Source organism: Protopterus annectens, chromosome 7.part0 (assembly GCF_019279795.1).
Source record: "Protopterus annectens isolate FY-2018-M chromosome 7.part0, PAN1.0, whole genome shotgun sequence".
NCBI lineage: Eukaryota > Metazoa > Chordata > Ceratodontiformes > Protopteridae > Protopterus > Protopterus annectens.
In genome coordinates, this window is record NC_056739.1 from 1,087,132,452 (window position 1) to 1,087,158,713 (window position 26,262).

At 40.7% G+C, this 26,262-nt stretch overlaps 1 protein-coding gene across 13 annotated transcripts in view; it reads left to right on the forward strand.

The window, feature by feature from the left end:
• NEO1 (neogenin 1) overlaps nt 1-26,262 on the forward strand; it is a 2,116,015-nt gene that overhangs the window by 1,502,629 nt on the left and 587,124 nt on the right. For all 13 annotated transcript variants that reach the window (XM_044077666.1, XM_044077665.1, XM_044077664.1 and 10 more), the window contains exon 9: nt 18,108-18,262. In XM_044077666.1, the coding sequence (XP_043933601.1) occupies nt 18,108-18,262 (155 nt within the window). The remainder of the gene's footprint in view (nt 1-18,107; nt 18,263-26,262) is intronic.

Consider the following 26,262-nt stretch of genomic DNA (forward strand, 5'->3'; position numbering starts at 1 on the left):
ACATCCACATCTTGTAATTCCAAGGATCATTCAGAAAGCCAAGCAGTACAAGTCTAAATTAATTCTAATAGTCCTCTTTTTGACTCAGTAAATCTCATTCTTGCTTTTTTCTTTTCTGGATCATTCTGATTTTCTCAGTTCTTCCAGTGAGACTGCCTACTCCTTCAGGGTAGTTCAGATTCTCACCTATACATAAGACTTACTAGGAAAACTTAAATGAGTGTATTCGCTCTTCCATTTGGGCTTCCACAAAGGATCTTGATCTTTTCACTGCTCTCTCACCTTCGGTTTTAAATTATGTATCTCATCTTTAAATATATGGCTCAGCTGCTGCCCACTGAAGTGCACCTTTGTGCTGTTTCTAATTTCTTTTGAGGCTCATATTGTGCTTTCACCTTTTCTTATAGTGCGCAGTGCCGTTCTGAAGGGGTACGTTCCTTATCAGCCCTCCAATCAAAGATCTTGTTCCTCAGCAGGATCTTAATTTGTCCTGCAAAGGCTCGCTTTTCCCTTGGTTCAGCCAGCTTCTACAGGAGAGCTGAAGTATTTATCCTGAAAATTACTTTTAGTAGTTATGGCAGCAGAAGCATTTCTGCATTGCAAGACTTATCACAACCTTCTTAGTTGGTCTCCTACGAACAGAGAATCCTTGTAAACTCATCCTTTGGGCTACATGTAGCCAACAGATCTAATCTCAATGAGCCAGTTAATCTTTTTTTTCCCCTAATTATTCAGATAGAGAGGAATATTGCATTACACGATTGTCCATAGACAACTTGGGTTCTGTGTGGTCTATGTGGATAGAATATCAAAATGATTCTGTTCATATAATTTTTTCCTAGGTGATTTTTTTTTATCTCCTTGTGTATTGACTAACAAAACTCACCAGTTGTTCTTGAGTGGATTTGCCTCTTCATTTTGGGGAGTTACCAGTATGAACGAAGGGTCACTGTTCAGGTAGCCATGATAGCAACTTGTGCCTTTACTGGCACCCTGGCAGTGAGATGGTTTCTAATTGAGGCCTTAACTCCTCTCCTGTTGTCTAATGTGATGCATTAATGCCACTGTGATCTTTGCCCTTCATGCACATGTCTGTGTTTCCACCTATTCATTGTGTATTTATTAACCAATTAAACTGAATTCGGTCCAAGTGTTTGTCGTCAGGGGTGACTTGGGAGTACTGTCTAGTTAAATAGTGGCTGAAGGGATTAATCCCTGGACTACATGAACCAGGTCATAGCAACTGAAAGATTTAATGATCTAAACTAGCTGCCAGACAGGTAAGGCATACATCTGTCTTGGGGTCTGCAAGTACAAGTCCCTAATACTGGCCATTTTTCATTGCCCAGCAAGCCATCACTTGCATTATGGTAGTTGACTGATCAGAATCCATCCTCCCATGATGGGTAAGCTAGTGTCAGATGATTATTCCCACCCTCCCCTGCCTGGCTTTTCCAGATCCCGAGTTGCTCTTTGAATCGTGGCCATACTCCGTGTTTAACTTGTACATAACAGAGCCAGGCTAAGTTGTTTGTATTCTTTGGTTACAACACTTGCTGTGAAGTATTCAACAGTACCGTAGCTAAATTGTTATCAGTGTATTAAGTTCTTTTATGAAAAGTGTATAAATCTTTGTCCTCTGCACCTATGGTGCATTCTAGTAAAGCAGTAGCTACCTCTCAAGTTGTCGTCTTCATTCCAATCTTGAATGATAGTTTCCAAGACACTGCAAACTGGATGTGATCTCCTTGTGATTTTTTTCCTCTGGGGCCCCTGTAATCACAGCTGTGCTCATCTGAAGGAGACTAAGTGGAAAAACAAGGTTATGGCTGTTGATAATGGTACTGAGGATGGATCTTTTCATAGCAGGTACAAAGCTGTATACTTATAATGATAGAACAAGATGAGCAAGACTATACATGATAATGTGCACCCTCCTTTCCAGCTTTGCCTAGAGGATCTAGAGGGGATGGTATTTAAACAGAAGTGTACAGAAAAAGGGGAGAGATTTTAGTAGCTCAGGAAATTTTAGATGCTGCATTGCCAAATACCTGGCAGCATTAGTCCTGACATTACTGAGATTGGGCCTAGTTTCCAAATGCATTAGTTTTAGGTGTGCAACTTTTAATTCTAACAAATGATCTACTAAATAGTAGTGGCATTTCATTACTATTAATACAGGTGCAACACATTCAAATTCATCCATGACTTTTGCCTGTACCGTTCAGTGAAGTAGTGCTATCAGTTGGTTGTAATGACCACTTTTGTGACCATCACTTTGAATTAAAAAAAAAAGTAATTTTAAATCCGGTCTGAATTTTCCTTCCTCTGAAGGCAGCAACTTCAGAGTTGATTATATTATGTAAGGAGCTGCAGTGGTGAGGCCTCACTGTAGCAGCAGTGGGAGGAGGAGGGCATTACCCCCCAACAGACGCACATGGATGCAGGATTTGAAACTCATTCATTTTTTGAATTTGAGTGGATTCATATTTCTTATGTTCATGATCTGCTGTCCAAAAAAAAGGATTTTATGCAGAGTAAGAAATAATGCAGTAATGGAACAAAAGCAAAGTAAACCGGTAATAAGAAGCTGTTTTTGTCTTCATAATAATATATATTTTATTTAACTGTGATGGTGGTGCTGTGGTAGCATTGTCGCCTCACAGTTAGACGTTGCTTGTTCAATTCTCAGTTAGAGCGTCTTGTGTGTGGTGACATGCGTGAATGGGCGTTCCTTCGTTAAAGGTTGTGCGTTAGGCCCAGCAAGCCAGTACATAAAAATCTACTGCCAATCATTAGCGGACCGCAGTTCCGCTGTGGCGACCCCGAAGCCGAACGACACAAACAAATATATATTTTATTTATGTATCCTTCAACTGGGTTAGTTCCACTAGGGTAGTGCCTGTTTTCAGGGGAGCCCCAAGGCAGTATTTTTACTTCTGGGGCAATTTGGATAGGGCACTGGGGAATGTTTTCCCTTTCTCTTTTCGAAAGGTGCTGTGGGATGTTTTACACCACCATGGCTACCACCAACTCAGATGATGTGCACCTCAGTTTTAACATCTCATCCAAAGGATGACACACTTATGAATGCAGCATCCCCCTTATGCTGCACTGCCATGTCAGCAATCCATGTATGTGGTGTGGGAGTGCCCACAGCCTTGTGCACCAAAGACGAGTGTTGTGCCATAGTAAGGAACAGCCAAGATGACACTTCCTCCATCTAGTGAAAGCTCTGTGATGGAATTATTCAAAGATGTGATCTTGTGTACTTGCTGAGATTTCTGTTGGGAATGTAAGAGGATGGACTGATAGAAAGTATCAGTGTGTTTTTTCTAGGTGTCCTTAAAACAGTACTACACAAAAATACTTTGCTTACAACAATGCAGTTTAACCAGCTTCCATGCTTTTTGTCTCAAGTTTATTTTGGATTCTTCTTAAATGCAAGGTGGTGGAAATAAAATTTGCAGTTAATTTAGTAGTGTAACATTTAGAAATTTCCCACTTTGAAATTGAGTAACTTCTCTGCATAAGTCAGTCTGGTTTAACGCATTGCTTGTAGAAATAAAAATAGATTGTAATAGTTGTGTTTATTGCAACACAGCTGATTTCTTTAGTTATTTCTTTCAGTAGCTGACAGGGCAGCTTTTGGCATTGTAACATAAATTAACAGTGGAAAGTGGTTCAGAAGTGGAGGTGGGGGGGGGGGGGCGATTAAATCAACTTTGTGAAAGTAGTTCACGAATATTGCAAAATAATTGTTTTGACAATAAATACAGCAGGAGTTTTAACCAAATGCTAAGGTGCCAGGCTTTTCTGAAGTTAATGAAATTTCCCAGGCGTCTTTGTTTAATACAATTGCAGCAGGGCTTGCAGGAATAAAATAAGGAAGAATATAAGCAAATCTAATACCAATGTAATAAAACAGCATTCATATGCCATATATTGAGGGTGCTTTCAAATTTCTGGGGATGTGTCTAAATAGCTTTGTTGTTGCAGAGCACTGATTCCACTGCAGTGAATGACGTAGATCTTGCTTTGTCTGTTTGCCTCAGTGGAATAGCAGGGTATTTCTTAATTCATTTACAGTAAAGCTGATTAAAATCTGTAAAACAAGGCAGTTACTGCCCTAATTGTTTTGGGAAGAGCCACAAAAGGATGCTAGAGGTGTTAATCACAAAAAATGCATCAGTAAACAAGACTGGCAGAGGTACCCGTGTCTCAGGGAGTAGGGCATAATAAAACTCGAGTGGGATGTAAAGTAGACTTGTCTTAACCATTCAGAAAAAGAGTTACAGATCCATTATGTAGAAGGCTACCAAATTACTGCAAAGTTGTAACTAGGTAAGCTGAAGAGGAGGCGATGTGCCAGATACAGGAAATTGTTTTGTAATAGTCGGCACCAGATACTTCATTCTTCATATTGAGAATATACAAATAGGTGAATGGCTAGTGATGTATTGCAAGAAATGTAAATAGGGTTTACTGCAAGGTTGAGGGGAAATGAACCTCACCGCAGATTGCATTCATGTCAATAAGGGACAGTTTTTGTGTTGAATAACCCTGCGAGCCTCTGCCAAAGTCCAGTATTGTTTGCAGCATAAATAATATAGAAGGCTAGCAGTTTGTGGCACTGGTTTTGGAACAAGTAGCATTTATTAATGCAAAATCTGTTATACTTGGGAAGGGATAGCAGTATTTTATTTTCATATTTTGAAAATTGGCTTCTGTATTCCTTTATGGGTACAGCGCTCTAAATAAAAAGTTGTTCCTGTGGTGTAGTAATAGCTAGGCAAAATGTACAGCCCTGCAAGTGAAGATAATGTATACAATAAGGCACTTTGGACTTTCAAGATGGCTGCACACTGATCAACTGCTTAATTTCATCTCTACTAATGTAAAAAGTAAACTGAGAAAAAAGAGCTAGTAATTTTGCCAGTTTGAGCAAAATTCTGTTACTAGCAAGAAAATCAAACAGAAAAAGTGAAGAGGAAACACTGACCAAAAAGAATACATCTTTTAAGTAAAAAGCAGTTCAAGCTTTATCTTTGGTACAAGAGATGGCTTCCAGTAATTTAGAGTAAAAAAATAAATCAAATGTAGTCAGAGGTGAGTAAATTAAGTGAAACGTTGAGGGAGTATATTGATTTAAATAACAAAAAGCTGGAAAAATAGAAGAAACTTTAGCTATTCAGATGAACTGATAAAACTGTAAAAATCAGAGGCTGAAGTGAAGAAAAGGCTGGCCGAGTATGAGACCTCTCAAGAAGTGTAGTTTCAAAAAAATGGTATGCAGCGAGAAAACCTGAGGTTTTCTTCTGTACCAGAGGGAACTGGGAGGAAGGCTATATCAACAAATAAGCAACTATATGGTATTCCACACTAGGATTTGTTAATTGAATGAACACAGAGCAGTACCACTCAACCTGTTAGTGCAAGAAATCCAGACAAATCCTGAGAAAATAGGGGGGCAAATGCCTAAAAACAGACACAGACTGTAAATGTTGCTCTTATAAACTTAGAAAGTTGCTAGAGTAACAGGACTTGTATTAATATGCATTGGATTTGAAGTCTGAAACTCAAGTTATTTCATTATTTATTGACTTCAGTCCTAAGATCATCCCAGTGGTTTTCCAGAAAACCACAACTTTTATGAAGAACAGACATAAAATATGAGGCAAAAATCTGAATATTTGAGACGTATGAGTCCGAGTGTATGTTCTAAACGTGGCCATGAGAAAGCAGCCAAGACATGTATTAGTAAAGATGCAATCATCCCAGCAGAAAGAGTTGAGAAGGGAAAAGTACTAAAATTAGAGACTGTGTTTGTGGAAAATGAATATTCACTATATACCAGGCAGAAGAGAAGCATGAATCCCAGTAGTCAGGGAATGTCGAGATGCATAGGTGAGATTCAAGCTGCTGTATCCAACTGTCTCCAGAATGTTTTTTTATTGGAGTATCAGACATTTTATATGCAGAGCAGGATATAGAGGAAATACAAAATATTATCTAACAAAATGTGAGCCATTAAACATAAGTGGACTCTATATCTCAGCCTTCTGACGATAAAGCTCATAAGGACAACGGTCCCAATGAAACCTTTTCCAGTGATGCAAAGGAAAATGCTTGAGAGACCGAAAAAAGTGCAAGAGTTGACAACAGGAGTCAGGAGTACCTTGGACTTGATCCAGAGTCTGGTGTTTAGAGATTGCATTGAACAAGAAGGCGACCAGCAGCTCTAAAATTAGTAAATAAATGTAAGATTATAAAGCATCATTCACATTTGTGAAATTACAGCTTTGTAAGAAAAATGCGACTGAGAAAGACTGAACTTTTGTTGACTTTGTCAAACTTGTTGGACTGAAAGTATATACCCCACTTTGTCATTAATGTTTAGGACGGCACTAAAAGGGAAAAAAATTAACTGTACGTAAAATAATTTTTTTGTGTTTTAGTATCAGTAAAAAAAACATTTCTTGGTATAAACCGCATGTTATATATTTAAACAGTTGTGTGTAGTATGTGGTCAGGGATATTTTAAATGTGGGTGGGGGAGTCTTTTCAGTGCTTATTGTATGTGATAATGATATTAAAGTAAATTACTTTTTTAATTGTAAGAAATAAAGGCTTTACAATTTAATAAGAGAAGAAAGGCTGGACAAAAGCAAGTTTAAGGTAATATGTAGAGATCTTTGGCCCCTGGGGTGGGGTGCAAAATTGCAATGATAATTAATGAAGAGTTGAGATGAGTTATTTGATTTGCAGAGGTGAATGACTGGATTAATAATCTATAAACAAATGTTTTTGTAAGCGATTAGGCTTGAAAAATGACAAAATGCTAAAGGTCATGTGAAGTGCTAAGTTTCTTGCATATGCAATGATATTCGTTTGTTTTTTTCCATTAACAAATGTTCAGTAGGAGTTGAAAAGTTTGTAGCTGAATGTAGTTGTATATATTCTGTTCTGTGCTAAGTGAAACTGACAAAGATTCATTCATCAAAAGAGTAAAACGACACTGGAGCGGCAACCAAGTAATTTAAAAGTGCATAAAGCGCTTTTCGTTTATTTAGATTAAACTTCTTCAGATGCATAAAAGACGAATTAAACACCTTTTATAAAACACATATGGGGATGAACTAACCAATCAGCATAGACGCTATAGTAACGTAAGCTGTAGAACCATTAACCCTTTTCATCCCATGCAAAGCATAGGAAAACACTGCTGCTTATACACAGCATATTTAATTAACACAAAGCACCATTCACAAACTCCGTAGCACCTATGTTGTGTAAAAATGTATAAAGTATATGCTGTGTATCAACATAAAATATGCGTATGCACACAACCGCACATAAGATAAAATAAAGAAAGTAAAGAATGCTCGCAGAGGAACGCACACAGTAAAATAATTAATCAACTATTGCACACCTCATATACTAAACCCAAATTGCTAAGGCTGAAGGAGTAATAATATACTGAAAGTATACTATAAATATAAAATGTACAATATGTACAAGTTAAATCTAACAGCTGTCACTCAACTCTATATTAACCTCAAAGAACTAAGGGGTGGGTAAAGATAAAGAATAAATCTAAACCCAGGGTACTCATTAAATAAATTCATGTGGAAACAAACTCGCATAATGCACCTGTAACTAATGTGGTACATTTGTAATATCAGAAAGACAAAACCACCTAGTAATCATATAATTATTGATCATGTCAAACAAGATATTTGAGATGGTCTGGCCCCTCTAAAATTAGAAGAACTTGAACTTTATTGGCAGATCTCTCTTAATACTCATCATTTCCCTGGAATTAATGACTTGTGTTTGATTAAATGTATTTTGAAATTAAAATGTTTAGTTAGATGATAGGGTTATGTTATATAAAAATTTAGAGTGCAAATAATGTTGCAGGAAACATGAAATAAATGTGTGAATTTGACAAAGAATGGATTTCAAGATGGATATTCAGCAGAATATCAGGGAGAAGTAATTATACTAAATGCTAGAAGAGCTCCAGTAGTGATAGAAAAAGATTATGGTGGTAGATTTGTGGTAGTAAGGAGCTATTGGCAAGGGGGGAGGATTAGAGGATTACACTGACATTTATATTCTACCAAAAACTAACTGCTATGACGTTTAAGAAAATTTGGGGAGAAATGATCAGCTTTCAACAGGGAATATTAATTATAGGTGAGGAATGGAACTTGATTAGCAACACTGAGGGTTTATCTTGGAGACCTAGAAGGGAAAATATAACAAAAGAGGTAAATTACTCAAGGAATTTAAGAAAATGTTTGGTATGGAAGATGTGAATTCAGTAGTAGGAAATCTGAGAGAAACTGCATATTATTCCCAAAAGTACACTAATGGGGCTAGACTAGATGGAAATTATATTTAACAGGAATATTTGCATTTAATTGAAAGAGATGACATATCCAGTAACTCTTTCAGGTCATACACCAATTAAAATTATGATAAAAATGCCAGGTAATGAAATAAAAATGAGACTGACACTTTCCCATCTATCTGTTAAAAAGAGAGGAATTTAAGGAATGGGTAGTGGAAATTATTCAAAAATTATTAGGGAAGACAGAAGTTGCTTCAAAAGTTATGTGAGTGTGATAACAAGAAAATGCTTAAAATAGGGCAGACATAAGAGGAAGAGATGGTTAAAAAGTAATACGAATTATTTAGAAGGGTTGACAAATGCTCAAGTACTGTAGAATAAAGGAAATTTCACAGAACAAGAAAGGGGTGCAATTGCAGAGTGCTGAAGAGAAAATAGGGGGGGTATCTGGATAAATTTGCATGAGTTTAGAAAGATTGTTGTTAAGCAGCTGTTTTTTGATAGTGACTCCACAGCACAAAAACTTTTAACACGTTGTATAAGAAAAAGTGGAAAAGAGTTGACACCAAACATAGGGAGCTGGAGATCTTGTATGGGGTATTAGAGATATTTCAGAAATTTTATGAAAAGTTGTATGAAGCAGAGAATCGAGAGCACAAATGGAAATTGTTATGGAAAGACCTGATGCCTAGGTTAGAGGTAGATGAGGCTGTGCAGTTAAAACTTAAGATACAAAGAGATAAAAATGGTGATATGTAAACTAGATGGAGGAAAGGTTCCAGGAATGTATGGTATTCCTGTGGAAATGTGAAAGCTAGGAGAGAAGAAAGTGATAAAAGGTTTAACCGTGTGTTTTAAAAGGAGGGGAAGCACCCGTGTCTTGGAAGAAAGCTATGGTGGCTGTAATACCTGAAGACAGTAAAGACCTTCAGACCCAGCTTCATATAGATCCATTTCAGTTTTAAACCATGATTATAAACTGTTGCTATGTCTATGCTAGCAAAAAGAATGGCAGAAGTGCTGCCAAATTTGATAGGTATGTATCTGTGTGATTTTGTGGAGGGCAGGTAAACATTTTGATAAAATGAATAGAACAATAATGATCCAAAGGGGAAGCAGAATGTATGAACATACTGCTGCTGTTGGTGAGTCTTGATACAGAAAAAGTGTTTGACAGAGTAAACTGGGAGTTTATGAGCAGAGCGTGGAAGCATTTACTTTCTCTCTTATAACAAGGTTAACTAGGAGGATATTTGAAGGATCAGAGACGAGCATTCGAATTGTTTGAATAGAGGAACCAGGCAGGCATGCCCTCTTTCTCCTTTATTTGCTTTGTATTTAGAACCATTGGCAAAAAAAGAGGTGCAGAAGTTAAAGGATATAATTCGTATGGTAATCAAGAAAAGATGGCTTTATTTGCAAGTGATACTGTTTATTACCTGAGAAATCTAGAAAAGGACATCTCAGTATTGTGGAACAATTTGAGTCAGTTTCATGTCTTTTCAGGATACAGAATTAATGAAGATAAAGGCTGTAGCTGTAAATTATGTACCCACACAAGAATTGGTTCAACAGTACCCGTATTTATGGGGACACGATAAGATGACGTTTATATAGGAGTATCGATTAAAAAGCCTTCTGTTATGACAGCTAAAAAGTTGTGGGGAAGAAACTAAGCAAAACATATTACAAACACAAAAAAAAAATGGAAACTCCTGATTATGGATACAAAGATACAAGCAGTGAAACTATTTTAGTCTATTTAGTTTTATATATATTTTATCAGCCAGAGGAAATGTACAGAATTGATGTAATTTATTTGAGAGGTGAAGAGGGCAAGAGTTGAGTGCGATAAGTTCATCTTACCAACTGAATAAGGTGGTTTAGGTTTAACTGATTTAAAGGGATGTTTTAGAGCTACACAGTAAAGGGTCATGTACGTAACACAAGTGGAAGGTTATAATTCAAAGTGGAAAGGGATGATGAATCCGGGGGGAAAATTCAAGAAATAGGTAGAGTGTGGAATTTTGGATACAGATCCTTAAGGAAATAATAACTGGGCAGCCACAGTGGTGCAGCGGTTAGTGTTGTGGCCTCACAGCAAGAGGTTCTCCGGTTCAATCCTTGGCTGGGATGCCTTCTGTGTGGAATCTGCATGTCCTCCCTGTGGTCGCGTGGGTTTCCTCCGGGTGTTCCGGTTTCCTCCCACATCCCAAAGACATGCTGTAGGTGGATTGGATACCTAAATTGGCCCTAGGCATGAGTGTGTGCGTGTGTGTGCCTTCTGTGGAAGGTTGGGCGCTGGGCTGGCAACTCGACACTAAAACTCCACTGCCAGTCATGAGCGGACAGGTGATCCACTGTGGCGACCCCTAACCGGGAAAAGCCGAAAGAAGAAGATCCTTAAGGAAATAATAACCACCATACATAATATTATAAATTAGCAGAAAGTTTTCTAAGAACTAAACCATCATTAGAACAGAGAAAGGAGATTTTAGTAATAGCAATGACTGCAAGTAGGGGTACAGAAAATAGGCAAAAAGAGGCTGGAATTTACTGGAGAAAACTGGCAAAGGAACCAAAGTACTAAGAGCAAATAACTAGAGAGGGAAACGTAATTGATTGGGATGAAGCCAAGAAGTTTGGCTGCAGTCTAGAGACTGCTTTCCCTACCAGGGACTGATATCAGAGTATAAGCAAAGAGAAAAGGGATAGAGGAATCTTAAGTGAAAGACCTGCTCTGGTCAAGTATTTAGTAAAATCTAAAACAGAAGCTGCTGTTAAAAATGGGATAATTAGTATGGAATATAAGACATTGCATGATAACTATAAGAATTAATCAGAGGAGGTTAGAAAAGATTGGGAAGAGATGTTGGATAAATAATTTACAAGGGAACAATGAGAGAACATATGTTTGGCTTCCAAGTATGCAACAAAGACCAAAAGGTTTAGGATTTTTTCTTGGAAGTGTTTTCATGGGTATTTTTATACCCCAAGCAGACTTCAGAAAATGGCAAATGTTGGAGGTGTGATGGGTAAGAAAGAGGTAAATAAGAAAATATATTTTGGGAATGTAATGAGTTGGCAGATTTACTGTGGTGGTGGTGCTGCGGTAGCATTGTCGCCTCACAGTAAGACATCCTGTTCGATTCTCAGCTAGAGTGTCTTCTGTGTAGAGACATGCGTGAATGGGCGTACCTTCGTTGAAGGTTGTACGTCAGGGCCGGCAACTCGGCACGTAAAAATCTACTGCCAATCATTAGCAGACCGGAGTTCCGCTGTGGTGACCCCTAACCGGGAAAAGCCGAAAGACACAAAAACAAATGAGTTGGCAGATTTAAAAATTCCTCTACAGAGTGCCCTGCCAGAAATACTGGGCGAGTAAATTGGTGAAACTAAGGAAATGATTCTTTTGAACTGAGACACAGGATCTGAATTGCCTGGATATAGTAACCTCATGTTAAGTTTCATTCTGATGGCTGCCAGAAAAGCAATTACTGGAAAATTTAAATCAAAGTCTAAGCCAGCTGTGTTTGAAGTATTGCATATTGTAACAGAGAGAAAAGAACTGGAAGTTGGATTAAAAATAGAACACTTGATGTATAACGTACGTAACTGGAAGCATGTTAATATGGTCTGTTTTCTTTTATATTCATGTGTGTTTGCCTGTTTTAAGTAATATTTTAACAATGGTGTTAAAAGGTACTTTGATTTGTGTGCATAGTACAGATATTAACAGATTTTCTGAAATTGTAAGAAGGCCTTGGATGCTATGCAAGGTTGGGTCCATCAACTTTACCCCTATCCAGGTACCCTCACTGGTCCATACTTCAGTTCCTGTTCCTTCGAATCATATTGTCAACTGGATCCTGTGGCCAGAGAACCTTTGGTACATGCTTCATTGCTCTAAGGTTTTTAGATCCAATTCAGCTGGCTCAGACCTTGCCAGATTGACTGTTGCAGTCTCAGAGTAGAGGACTCGTGGATGCCTCATTTGGTTCGCTCATAGATGTCTACCTTTGAAGCTTTGGGTCCAGTCCCTCCTCTTTGCCAGCCATGCAGGTGGACCTGAGGATTTCCTGCTTCCATTTCATACTCTTCTCTTAGAGAATTGGATCTGACCCCAGGTGTAGTGTCTTCGGATCCCCTGGAGGTTTGTGCGGACTTCTGGGTGTTGGAGATCATTTCCTAAAGTCTTCAGCAACCGTGGTTCCCCATTTACCCTTACTTAATTGTGTTACCTTCTGTAAAGGTATTCTCCAGTTAGGTTCATTAGTTGACTCCAAACATCCTGCCCTGGTGCAGAGTGCCCTCTATGGACTCAGAAGCCTAATCCCCTGACCACCTAAAAAGAAGGCATTTAAGAGAAAGCATATGGACTCACCAACAAAGTCTGTTACTTCAGATACCAACTCAGATGATGGAGAATGTTCCCCACAGTCCCCTCCTAAGGACACTTCTTTCAGGGAGATCCTGGAGTTGATGTGACAGAGGGGACCTTGGCCCACTGAACCTCCCTCTCATGGTGAGGCATTATTGTTTGAGGCATGCAGAATGGCTCATATATTCTGGTGGTTCCTCCTGATGAATAGTTATTTGAGTTGGCTGTGAGAAAGTCTTGTCAAAAACTTGACACCTGCAAATCATTTTCAAGGAAGTCTGATAAAATTCTTCACCCTCCCAAAGATAAACCTTTCTGGGCAAAAACACCTCCTTTAGACTCCATAATAATTGCAGCAGCCACTGAGAAATAATTGTTTGAAGACATGTGCTTTATCTATCCACCCAACAAGAAACATCAGGCAGTAGCTAGACAGGAGAAGTGGGTATACGCTTGTGGCTTTATCATTCAGGCTGTGAAGCCCACTACTTATATGGCAAGTTTCCAGACAAATCTTGTTCAGAAATTGTTATCCACTCTGAAGAATCTCATTACACCAGAGTTACAGAAACAGCTAAAAGCCACTCTGTCAATAATGTCCAACATTAGCAACCAAGATGCAGAAGAGCAAGCAGGATGGGAAGACTCAAGTGTAGAAGTAAAATTCAAGACATCTCGGCTCCCATTTAACAGGAACCAAAAGGGGCCTCGTTTCAAAAGCCCATGCATCAGTATGACTCGTCTTCTGACAGAGGTGGCCAGGGCAGAGGAGGCCACTTCAGTGGACGCAAGCCCATAGGCTGGGATGGTCCACAGAACCAGGGCTTTTGCAGGCCGTTTTGCAACATGTGCCCACAGAATCCTTTAAGAGTTGTCTGACTGCTCCACTCTGGAGGCAGTCAGGGGACAGGTTTCCTCTGCCCACACTCATGGTTCACCACATAAGACAAGTGTGTAAGAAGGATCATATGCAGAGGCTATTGTATTCCATTTTTGGAAGCTTCCCCATTCTCTTCCATTTCTGGATAATCCCAGAGAGTCAGGCAAAGGCTGCTCTGCAAGAGGTTCATACTGTTCTACAAAAGAGAGCCTTCTAGGATGTCCCACCAGACCAGATCAGGTGAGCATTTTATTCATGATTCTTTTTGGTTCCAAAGAAAACAGAGGACCTCTGTCCCATTCTGGACATAAATTTCCTAAACAACTCTCTTCCAAATGTTCTTGGTGTAGTCAATTCTTCCATGTGTTCAAAAACATGACTAGATGTGCTGCATAGATCTCCGGGATGCTCAGCTTCACAGGCAATTTCTGTATTTCCCCGTAAAAGCCAGTCATTACCAATTCAGAGCCCTGCCTTTCGGTTTCATCTCAGCCTCCAAGGTGTTCACCTAATGAATGTCAGTATGGCAGCCAATCTGTCTTTTGGGAATCTAGATCTGTCCAATTTGTAGCAAGCCATGAGTGTGTGGCAATTGACATTGGCCTCACACCAGGTTCCAGTGGCAACATGCATTCCAGGAAGGTTTAGCTATCTAGTGGACAGGCTCAGCAGAAAACTCCGATGAGTGATCCCTGAATCCAGCAATTGCCAAGGAGATTTTCAGTTGCTGGGGCACACCCTGCAGCAACCTATTTATGACTTCCTGGAACACCAAGTGCAGCAGTCATTTTGTCATTCTTCCTCATGGGGACAGAACCCCAGGGGACGCTTTGTCCCATTGTTGGCCTCCAGGGGTACTTTACATGTATCCCCTGGTTCCACTCATGACCAGGTTCATACAGAAAGCAATTCAATGCAAGGCTGCAGTCATCCTCATAGCCTGTTTTTTATCCTATGTAGATATAGTCCCCTCTCTTCAAACCTTACCTGAAGGAGCCCTTTTTGTTTGTCGATCCACTGCTGGATCTCATTGACGACCCCTTCAGGGAGCCTCATCTGGACATTTCAAACGTGGAGTTAACCTTTTGGTTTCTCCAGTTTCTGTGATGGCAAAGGATACGTCTCCCCCTTCTGACATGGGCCCCATCCTCACAGCTTCCCAGAAGTCCTCAAGTGTCGAGTCTGTCACAGTAAATGGAAAAGATTTGCTATACGGGTCGAATCTGAGTATAAAATCCTTTTTCCCTTAAGATGGAAATGTACTACTTTTTTTTCCTCCTTGTTTTCTTCTGTTCCTAGATTCTCCACCATCAAATTACAGTTGGCAACTATTTTGTCCTTTCATATTGGCTTTCAGGACTCTTCACTGGCTTGTTATGTAAAGCTTTTCTTAAAGGTACCTTCCAATTTTAGGCACCCTTAAAGGGTCACACTCCTTCATGGGTCTTAGATTTTGTTTTGGAAGCATTATCCAAGCCTCCATTTGAGACAGTAGCGTATGCAGAGTTAGTTTTTCAGGAAAGGAGCTTTATCCCTTTAGTGGTTATGACTTCAGCTAAGAGGATTTCAGAACTGTGTGCCCTCTGCTCTGTTCCTACTTGCACTGTGTTTCACAGCAGTAAGGGTTACATTTGGAATAAAGGGGAATATTGGTTCTCAAAGTGACTCCCAAGACCAACCTCTCACAAACCCATACATCATCCAGTGTTGTCAAGCTTCCAAAATAGAGGAGAATGCATTTTGCATACCTTGGAGCTATATAAATAACTGTCACTTTCTCCACAGAACAGCTCCCTTCAGAAATGATGAGCAGCTGTTTCTGTTCTATGCCCAGAATAAACTGGGGAAGAGGGTTTCTAAGATTTCCTTATCTAGTTGGTTATGTAATTGTATCTCTTTCATCTACACTACAGCATTCTTTGTAGCTCTTTCCATGGATGACATTTGTCAAGTTGTTACATGATCCCCTACTCACACCTTTGTTAAATATTACAAGTTAGAATGTATTTCCTTGGCCAGAGCATCCTTTACCTTCCTTCCTGAAAGTCTCCTGTCTTGAGGCTACCCAGGAATTACACATTTGGGGATTCTGACCCATATGTCTGATTTGGACAAACTGGATGAGTAGGATATGAAAGTTGTGTATTTGTAATGATGGAGCCTTTCATCCAAGTTCATCTGATACAACAACTTGCCCTTCTTACCCCCTTTTGGTCTGTAGGACCCTTCTTCCTAGATCAAAGGCAGTGCAAGTGTGCACTGTAGGTTCAGGTGCCAAACCCAGTCTGAGTCAGGGGAGAGTATGCCATTATGGGTGTAAGGGAATGGAAGAGTTTGTAAGGGCTCGAAGCTGGAGCACTAAATCAACTGGATTGGATCTGTGGAGGCTGGAGGACCCATATGTCATATTGGACTGACTGGGATGAAAGAATTTAGCATTCTGGTAAGTACGCAACTTTCATTTTAATTCCAGAAGTAATAACCTCTGATTTTTAAATGTAATTTTTCCAGTATTGGTGCTTTCAGAAGCAAAAGGAGTAGAGCTGCAACAGTGTCTGCTAACGTTTGTCATGCAGAATTGTCTTTTGAATTAGCTTTTTCATGCTGCTTATCTTTAAATGTTGCCTGTTCTATGAAACTTTAGTGGAATTAACAGCATCCACGAAAAAACACTTCTGTGACACGTGATGGGAAAGCAAGTATTTGTATATGTTTGGGTAAATCTATGAAAAATGGTCACACAGAACGCTGCATTATTTATTCTGTGTGCTACTGAAGGTTGTATATCCTACTAGCGTGCTACAAGCAAACTATAGAGTCTTTTTCAGTTTCAGGAGATAGGGCATTTTCCTTTTCCCACAATGCAATGGAAGTCTCCAACATGAGTCCTTCTATTAGGCAGATTTCTCAGTGGTCATCTGTAAACTCATTTAGCTGTAGAGGCAGCTTCCATTACCTGGTGAACTTTTAGTTCTGATTTCAATTTCTGTTCCATTTGGTTTATTTTGAGTGATCTTTACAGCTTAAGTGATTTCAGCTAGATGACAAACACTGGAATAATACATTGTCAGACAACTCAAAGAATTTAACTTAGCTTTGCATTCGGTTAAGCAAACTTGACCTCATCCTGGATAGCCATAATTGTATCTGTAGGGGCAGAATGAAGGTTTTTAAAACCAATTTATGGTTACATGTATATGTGATGACCAGGAGAGTCAATTTCTATGGTATTGAAGTAGACCGTTATACTGCCGTTATCTAGTAAATATTTTAAAGTGAGGCAACGCTTTGTTTTAGAGCCTTTTGAGCACCCTGTATATAAAAGTGTCATCATAGGAAGCAGGTAGCTCACTCACCCTACCATCTGTATTGCAGTGGATGGCAGCAGGAGCCAGCCTTTTCACCATTACCAAGTATGATTTCTTTGATCTTTAGTGCACAAGTCATTCAAAGCATTTCCTTGTAAATCGGCACTTTTAGTTTCTGTAATGTTCCACATATTTTGCTTCATTGGAAAGTAATGTAGATGTGATGGGATCAATTTTGTGCAAGAAAGTAGAAACACCATCAGAATCTAACTTCCACCTTTTTAATGCTTACAAGTAGTTTTAGTAATCATGAGGAGTGGGGGGGGGGGGTCTATGGGAATCTTTAAAATATCCCATCCTAGCTCTGTGGCAAAGAGGGCTAAAGTCCTGACTACAACCCAGATTACCTGTTTGTGTAGCATTTCAGGTATTGGAGGAAACAAGTGGTAAGAGAGTTTGGGTGAGCAGCTAACACCTGTTAAATCCATGCTAGGGAGGGAAGGGGTGTCCCAGTCTGCTGATCCACCAGAAGCAAGCAGAAATGTGCAGACAGTCAGCATTATTAGATGAGGAGATGTAGGCTTTGTTCTTCTAAGCTGGTGACAGTAGCTGCCATTGCATTCAACTCATTCCTAGGTGCTCCTCTTTTACCCATATGACCTTTTGTGCTTGTCTCATGATTTGCTAAATTCAGTACATTTTCTGCACCCCCAACCCAGTTCAAGCAAAGGTGCTACACATCTACCACTGTAATTATGACGTTTCTGTGTTTAACAGAATAGTGCAAGTGTTGTGTTCCTGAAGGACTTGCTTCCTTGGTGCAGTAGCTCACTGCTGAGTTTTGAGCTATAGATTATTGCATTAAATTGACAGGACTTTATTGGATTACCAGTCTGGAGATGTGTGTTTTGTAGTAGCATTACCCCTGTCCCCATTTGCTCATCTGAATTTGCATTGGTGTATAACGTTTAATTTTACTCATGGAGATTTAAACAGTGTGTGCTATACTGTATATTTTCCTAGATTATTGGGTGCAAGTGCCATAAAGACCTTTATTGTAATAGTTAACATTTCAGCAACGTAACAGCAAGTTTTAATTTGTGATTGCACATTCATAATAGGTTGTCAAAGAGTTAAAAGGAATCTTAACTGCTGATTCTTTTTCTTTTAACCTTCAAGGGAACGTGTTGAAAATACAAGTCAACCAGGAGAGGTACAAGTAACCATCCAAAACCTCATGCCTGAAACAAAGTATGTCTTCAGAGTTGTGGCACGTAACAGACATGGTCCTGGTGAGAGCTCTGTACCACTGAGAGTAGAAACCCAGCATGAAGGTAAGTTGAACAGTATCGTAGTTGCTGCATACAACTTTTTAAAAGTACTGGGGAGGAACACTTGAAGGGGCTTCAGGATTAAACGTATTTCTTCAGATTGTGACCATTACTGCTTAGTGTTACAAAAACAAAAGTAAGGAGGAGTGTCTTAACATAGGAAGTAGAATGTAAATAGTTGAAAGCAGTGCTTTTATTTTACATTGTGGATATTCGATACAGTATACTTCATGTAATCTTTGTAAGTAAAGTGCTTAGACTTCATTATTAGTAACTGAGAAATTAGCTGTCAAAATTAGTGTGCTTCAGTGAAGTACAGCTTAAGGAAGACAGTCAGTCAGATGCTAGTGTTCATTATTGTGTACTGAAAGCATTTTGCGTTCTTAGTGGGTGGAGGGGGCATTGCTTTACATTGATTAATTTACTGCAAACATGCCTGTAGATGGTGATGGAGGAATTAATCAAGGCAGAGGCAGCCATGTGGAAGGACTAGAGAATGCTGGTGAGGGATTTGGCTGCTGGTGACTGAGACCTTAGCAGACTATTTTTCATCTGTGTTGCACTGTTTTGCTTTGATGGCTGTATTATACAGATACAATGAAAGAGACATGCTTTGTTTTGTATAATTAATGACAGCCCTTCCTGTATTAGCGACTGTTGAACTCTCATTCTGTCTTCTGCAAACACTTACCCTTTCCTTTATGTTGCTTTTATTCTTCTTGAATTGATGTTTTTTTTATTTGATGGCCTTTTGGTGCAAGAATGATGATGGTGATGATGACTTGGGTCAAATTACAGTTCATAATGCTGTTTATTTGTTTAGTAATCAGGTAGATAAGCTAAATGAACAGCCCTTTTCAGCCATGACCTGGCCTGCCTAATTTCCATGGAAAAAATCTCATAATTCTGATTTCATGAAGTTCTATTCTGATGTCCTCCACCACTCCGGCTGATATCCCACTCTGTTCGGCTCCTCCACCTCTGCTGTGGCTGGTGTGGCAAGCGTGTGGGCAGGGCCACCAGGGGCCAAAAAAAAGTGATGTAAACCAGCACAGACCTCAGAATTTTTCTGCCATTTTTCTGCCGGCACATCACGGATCGATCTCGATCACTTGAAACTTCCGCCGATTATCACTTCTAATTAAGTTACCCACCCATTAATTCTTTTTTTTTTTTTTTTTAGCTTTAGTTTGTTGCCTGTTCTTAGCTCATGTTGCCTAGGAAGGAAAAATGGAATGCGGGAATGAAGCCAAATTCTACACACCACACTGATCTTGATCTGTTCTGTGTTGGCTGGGAACATGATTAACTCCTGTACTGTCCATCTCAGTCATTTTGTTCCAAAAACTCAGAGAAGAAGCCATCTGCCCTCAATGTAGATCTTGAGAACCAGAGGCTTAAGAAGCTAGCATTAAGAATGGATCCTGAGTCGGCCGTCAAGGTGGAACTGTCAAGAAAGAAGGCCAAAGTTTCAAGGCCTACCACTTCTGCCCATCCGTCATTGGACTCCCCGCTAACTGCCAATATAGGGGTTGAGGGATGTCTGCTAGAACTGACTACTTCTGCGACTGCCTTTGAGGAAGCCGCTTCTGAAGTACCAGTAGGCACGTCCATGGAGGTTATCCCGATGTCGGGTATTGTCAAAGTCGAGAGGGGACCAAGCTCCACCAGACAACCTTCCATGATCCAGGATTCTGATTTGTCCTCTTTAGGCCAGATCCCTGAGACTAGGCCCACAGTTTCTACTAAATCAACTCCTTTAAAAAGGAGACAAAAGACTAAGCATTTGTCTGCTCCTTCGGAGAAACAATCAGACTGGCAGTGCTCGTCACAGTCTTTGCTGGAGAAAGAAGCTTTCTCCTCTTCCTCAGATGAGTCAGTTACTTACTCACCCCATATAGCTTCCCACTCGAAATACTACTCCCCAGATGAGGATTCCATAGAGGGAGACACCCCCAGGACATTACATTTGGAGAGACTGTCACAAAAATGAGGTTGCATTTTAAATGGGATACAACCCAGATGACAAAAATTTAAAAGAGGTATTTTGAGCTGCTCCAGGTTGAATCACCATCCCCATTAGACATCCCTCCAGTGATTCCTGCATACCTAGATGCATTCGCATTAGTCTCAAAAACCCTGCCTCTCAACCACCTGCTCCCAAGAGACCTGATTGGTTTCTGTAAGGTCCCTGACGACTACAAATTTCTGGTAAAGCCTCTTTGGTGGACCCCGCTGTGATAGCAGTGGCCCCAGACAAACAGTCACGACTGCCTTCAAACAAGGATAGCAAGGTAATGGACAGGCTAGGCGAGAAACCATATACCTCTTCCACTCTAGCATTTAGGGCAATTAACTACCAGACCCATATGGTGAAATATGCCTTAGGTTTGGTAACACAGGCTTCATCCCTACTGTTCTTCGAGCCTGACTCCCCTAACAAGACAGAAATGGGATCAAAACTGTCCCTGGCATCTCAGGTTGGGAGGCATTCTATAAAATGCAGTTATGATACAGCAGATGCCTCTGCTAGATCTGCTGCATCTGCATCTGTATCTGTGCTACGTAGATAGTCATGGCTTAGGCTTCAGCCACTGCCTGAAGACTTTAAATCTAAAGTTTTGGATGCACCCCTTGATAACAACCTCCTGTTTGGGAAATGGTCGACAGACATGTTTAAGAACCGACAGGAGAAGAGCAAACAACTCCAAGATATAAAACACTTGCTGGTCTCTCCAGTACCAAAATTTTATAGAAATTATCCTGCAAAGACCTCCTTCATCAGAAGAAACCCCTTCCTGAGCTTACCTCTTCATCTTCCAGACATAGAAAAGGGACCAGGAGACAGTCCTTTAGGACAGCTCCTTCTCAGCCCACCAACAGGCAGCCCTTGCAGGACCGAAATGATAATGCATGACTGCCTCAAACACCTTCCCCTCTCATCCCACCTCTCTGGAAAGAAGTCACTTCAGATCATTTGGTCCTGGCAACAGTGGAAAAAGGATATTTCCTGTCTTGGCAGGAAAAACCCTTACCACAGGGCATTCCCTTTCCACCCAAGAACCAACTTCACCTTATTTCTCACATTATCCAGGACCTTCTAGCTTAGGGCAACCATAGAACCTGTCCCGCCAGGCCAAGAAGGAAAAGGTTTCTACTCCAGGTTATTCCTGGAACCAAAAAAGGACGGCCCATGGAGGCCGATCTTGGATTTATCCTTCTAAAACATCTTTCTGAAAGTCTCTTACTTTAGAATGCTATCCCTGCAGAACTTGATTCCACTATTGCCACACAAGGCTTTCATGGCCACTTTGGACTTGAAGGAGGCTTACCTCCACTTTCCCATACATCAAAACCACAGGAAGTACCTACATTTTGCTGGACCCTGTTCCCATTTTCAGTTTACTGCCTTGCCCTTTGGTTTATCCACTGCACCAAAGGTCTTCACCAAGTGCCTAGCCCCAGCCATAGCCCACTGCAGGACCGAGTGCATTCAAATCTACCCCTACCTGGATGACATTCTGATCCTTGCAGGAGAAGACACCCTCAAAAATCATCTGTTGTTCTCCATGTCTGTGTTCCAGGGGTTGGGATTCACACTCAACCTCACAAAATCATCCGGCTCTCCAGTCTGGGGCAAAACCTTCCTGGGATGCAGGATACAGGTAGATCTAATAAAGGTTTTCCTCCCTCAGGACAAGGTAACTTCCCTGATCAACCAGTTTCAAGACCTCCTCTTGGTTGACCACTTGTCAGCCAGGCATTTCATGCGCCTACTGGGCCTTATGGCAGCCACCATACCTATGCTGCCACTAGCCAGGATGCACATGAGGAAGTTACAGTGGTATCTAAAGAATGTGTGGTCCCAACACAGTCACCCACTAAACTACCAGATACCCTTCCTGCCATGCTTAAAAACAGAATTGAAGTGGTGGATTCAACAGATACAACTGAACCCAGGCCTGCCCCTCTAACCCACCACACCAACTCGATGCACGCACACAGATGCCTTAGATCTGGGCTGGGGCGCTACCTTGAATGGCCTCAAGGTGCACGCCCTTTGGCAACCATCCCTCCTGAGAAAACACATCAGTGTAAGGGAGATGACTGCAGTTCAACTAGCCCTGCAGGCCCTTCTCCCTCTCCTGCAACCAGACCCCCTACAAATCTTCACGTACAACATCACTAGGCTAGCAGTACAAGTTTGGGAATTAGCCTTTCGGAACAGCATGTCACTGCAGGTAGTCTATATTCCATCCCAGGACAACCACCACATGGATGATCTCAGCAGATCACTCTCTGCATCACTAGTGGATGTTGCACAGAGAAGTATTGCTAGGCATAGTCCACTGATGGGGCACACCTCAAATAGATTTTTTTGCCTCCCCCAGAACAGACAATTGAAGGCTTTTTGTGCCAAGGATCCTGCCCCACTGGCTTGGAGAGTGGACGCCTTCATCCTCTCATGAAAGTGGCTGTTTCAGTATGCCTTCCCTCCCTTACGTCTCATTCAGAAAGTCCTTCTGAAAATCAGGAAGGACATGCCAAAAATCTTGTTGGTGACTCTTTATTGGCCAAGGCAGCATTTGTTCCCCCTTTTTCAATCCCTCGCTAAGGGTAATCACCACAAGTTGCCCCACAATGTGGATCTGCTCACACAACACAAGGGAATTCTCATTCATCCACACCTGGAGATGCTTTGCTTAACCCTCTGGGTGATAAACTTTTAGTCCCCTTCAGACACCTCTACACTGAGGACGTGCTGTCTATCCTGCAAGAGACCAGGAAACCCAATACAAGGAGATCCTATGTTTCCAAATAGTGTCTCCACAGACATAGGAACCCCTTTCAAGTGGATGTTCCTCTAGTCTTAGCTTGTGTGTGTGAGCTTATAAAATCAGACCTTTCATACTCTTCAGTGAAAGTTCACTTATCTGCCATCTCTGCCTTCTTACCCTTGGACCCTCTTCTACTTTCCAGGCTGGATGTCAAACTTCTTAAAAGGGTTCCTGCACATTAGGCCACCAAGGAAGTCTATCCCACCCCCTTGGGACCTAAATTATGTCCTGGAAAAGCTTACACTCGCCCCTTTCGAGCCAGTCAGCTCTGCATCCCTGCACATGGAAAACAGTTGTATTGGTAGCCCTTACCTCAGCCACAAGGGTCTCTGAGTTGCAGGCGCTAATGGCATCCCCTCCATACATTATCTTCCACAAAGATAGCGTGTCCCTATGCACCAACCCCTCCTTCATTCCCATAGTGGTCATTGAACTGTCATTAAATCAGTCTGTTTACTTACCCACCTTCTTTCCATCGCCTAAAAATGACAGTGAGAGAATACTGCACTCCCTTGATGTCTACAGGTTGCTAGGGTTGGACAAAACTAAAACCATTAGAAAGTCTAATAAACTCTTTGCGTCCTTCCATCCCAGGGCCCTGGGCAAGCCTATATCCAAACAAACTATCTCCTGCTGGATTAGGAAAACTTTCTGCTTCTGTTATTCCTTCCATGAAAAGCACTTGCATTAGGGGGTGAGGGCACACTCTTCTAGAGCAGTAGCCTCTTCTGGGGCCTTCTTCAAAGGCCTGGACACATCAGACATCTTTGAGGCAGCCACCTGGTCCTCGGTACATACCTTTACCAAACATTACAAACTGGACCATATCTCCAAAGGCAGAGCAGGATTCACAAGGACAATCCTGCAGGGATTTCTGGATACTGCAACATGAGAATAGATGGACATAGAATAGTTGTGTAATATTTTACCATAACCATAGATGTCCTTCTCTTCCATGTTGCAGCATTCCTTCCCTCCCACCTATCCCCCTGGATTACCTTTTACCTGTCTTGGGGCATCGTGGGACACTAGCTACACTGTGGTCAATCTGGGCAGTCAGTTGCATTTTACCTGTCTAGAGGACATCATTGTGCACTACCTACACTACTGTCCAACTGGGCAGTCAGTTCTGACGTCTGTGAGTGCAGACATCACATTTAAGGCCCCTGATTTATGGCCCTACATGTGACATCTCATGCACTAGCAGCAACCTGGCATAAGCTCTTTGTATAGGAGCCAACGTTTGGGTCGCCTGAGGTGGAGGATCCTGCAGTAAGAATACTGCAACGTGGAAGAGAACGACATCTATGGTTATGGTACGATTTTACACAACTGTTCTTTACTCTCTTATCTACACGTCAGTTGCCCTGCTAGACAGGGGTCCAGGAAAGTAAGTAGTGTGGGAAGAAATAGCCAGGGAATTGTTATGGCTAGGCTTGTATAGGCCCTAGGGCCGATAGCCTAGTACCAACCTATGAACATCTAGAAAGCAATTGCATGTATATTTTGTGATTTGAAAGAGCACCAGTCTTTGTTGTTTTCTCACTTTTGCTGGTTTACTGTAGCAACAGGCTGGAAAGAATGATTCTGTGAATCAGTCTCTGTTACCATATAATAAGAAATTAATTTTATTACATTAAACAGTCCAGAGAAAAGCGCTTTTGACTCAAGCTTCACAGATGTAATGAGACTCTGAAGATTAAATAGACATGCTGATTAAATAATAAAGTAATTATGGCATCACCAGAAAGTCTAAAAAGGGTCCAATGAAATGTATTCAGTAGGATACGTCATTAGGTGAATTTTAATTTCAAATTTCCTCTTTGAAGCATTTGAAATTCACAGTTGTTTAACGCAGCTGTCCCTGCTGGATTTACTCCGATTGCCATTCATAATCTGTGTTGTCCAACACATTTTAGACATTCAACCCCTCTAATGTCTATTTCTGTGGCATTGATTATGTAAAAATGAAATTTTTAAAGATATTAGATTAAGGTATGCCTATATACGGTACTCTTACTACTACTGTTATTTATGGAGTGACGGTGCTCATAAATCCTAGAACTCTGCTTCCTAGTGGGTCCTGTTGGTTTAAAATGTCTGACAAGCAAAGTATTTGGTTACATACACCATATTATTAGTATTGCATTTGCAGTATTTTGATGCTAAGTAACTAATCCTGGTATTGACACAAAATGAGGAACAGTTTGCCTAAAATCTACACTGATTACACGTTACTTGAATTTGTCTCTCTCACTCAAATGGCCCTGGAACATTTTCCTCTTATTTTGTCAAACATTTCTTTTCAAATTGTAAAATCATTTGTAAATGAAAATAGGAAGTTCACCACCTATTTTTTCAGCACTGGGATCTCCAGCCAGTATTGTTCATTTATTGTTCACAGTTTGCTAGTTCTGTGTCTCAGCAGGTAGCATACTCACTCACATTTGGTGCTGGAAGAATTGAAGGGTCTGGGTTCTTATCCACTGTGGGTGGTTGGATTACCTAAACTGCATTACAGCATTAGGGATGCTGGACTCTGGAGTGTGCCACTTCAGTGGTAGCTCAGGTGAATGTAAAAGTTTTATGGTACCTATCAAAAAGAGTTGGGGAAGTTCCCTGATGGCCTGGCCAAAAGTCTTTTAGTAGTAGGAGTACGACCTCTGTTCTTTCCTGAAGTGGGACTAACCCAGTCAACAAAGAATTAATAAATCAATAGATTAGGAAACACCTCATTGCCATTCACATGTTGCTTAATAGGTTAAGTTATAGGAAGAGGCAAAAAATTGAAATTAAAACAACTAATGACTGTTATGATGGATTTTATTGTGCACTTTTTCCACTTTCTGTCATAATTACTTCATTATTGAATGAAGATAGTTTAGCTGTCCTTCCTTATCACTGATGCAGTATTCATGCCCTAAAGAATTTTCTGCCAATGATGGCCCAATGTCTGGCCGGTATATGCAAGCCTTTAGTACTTGTAGGTGTTGCATGTCATGTACACTCCCCATGCAAGGTGTTGGGGGCATAAAGGTAACATATGGGTGCATGCACTCAACTTCTTTGCTGCCAGTCCGAATTACATCATTGAGCATTGGTCTGAATGCCCTTCTGCTCTGCTGGTTACCAAGCCACCTTTCACATAAGTGCCCCATTGGTGTT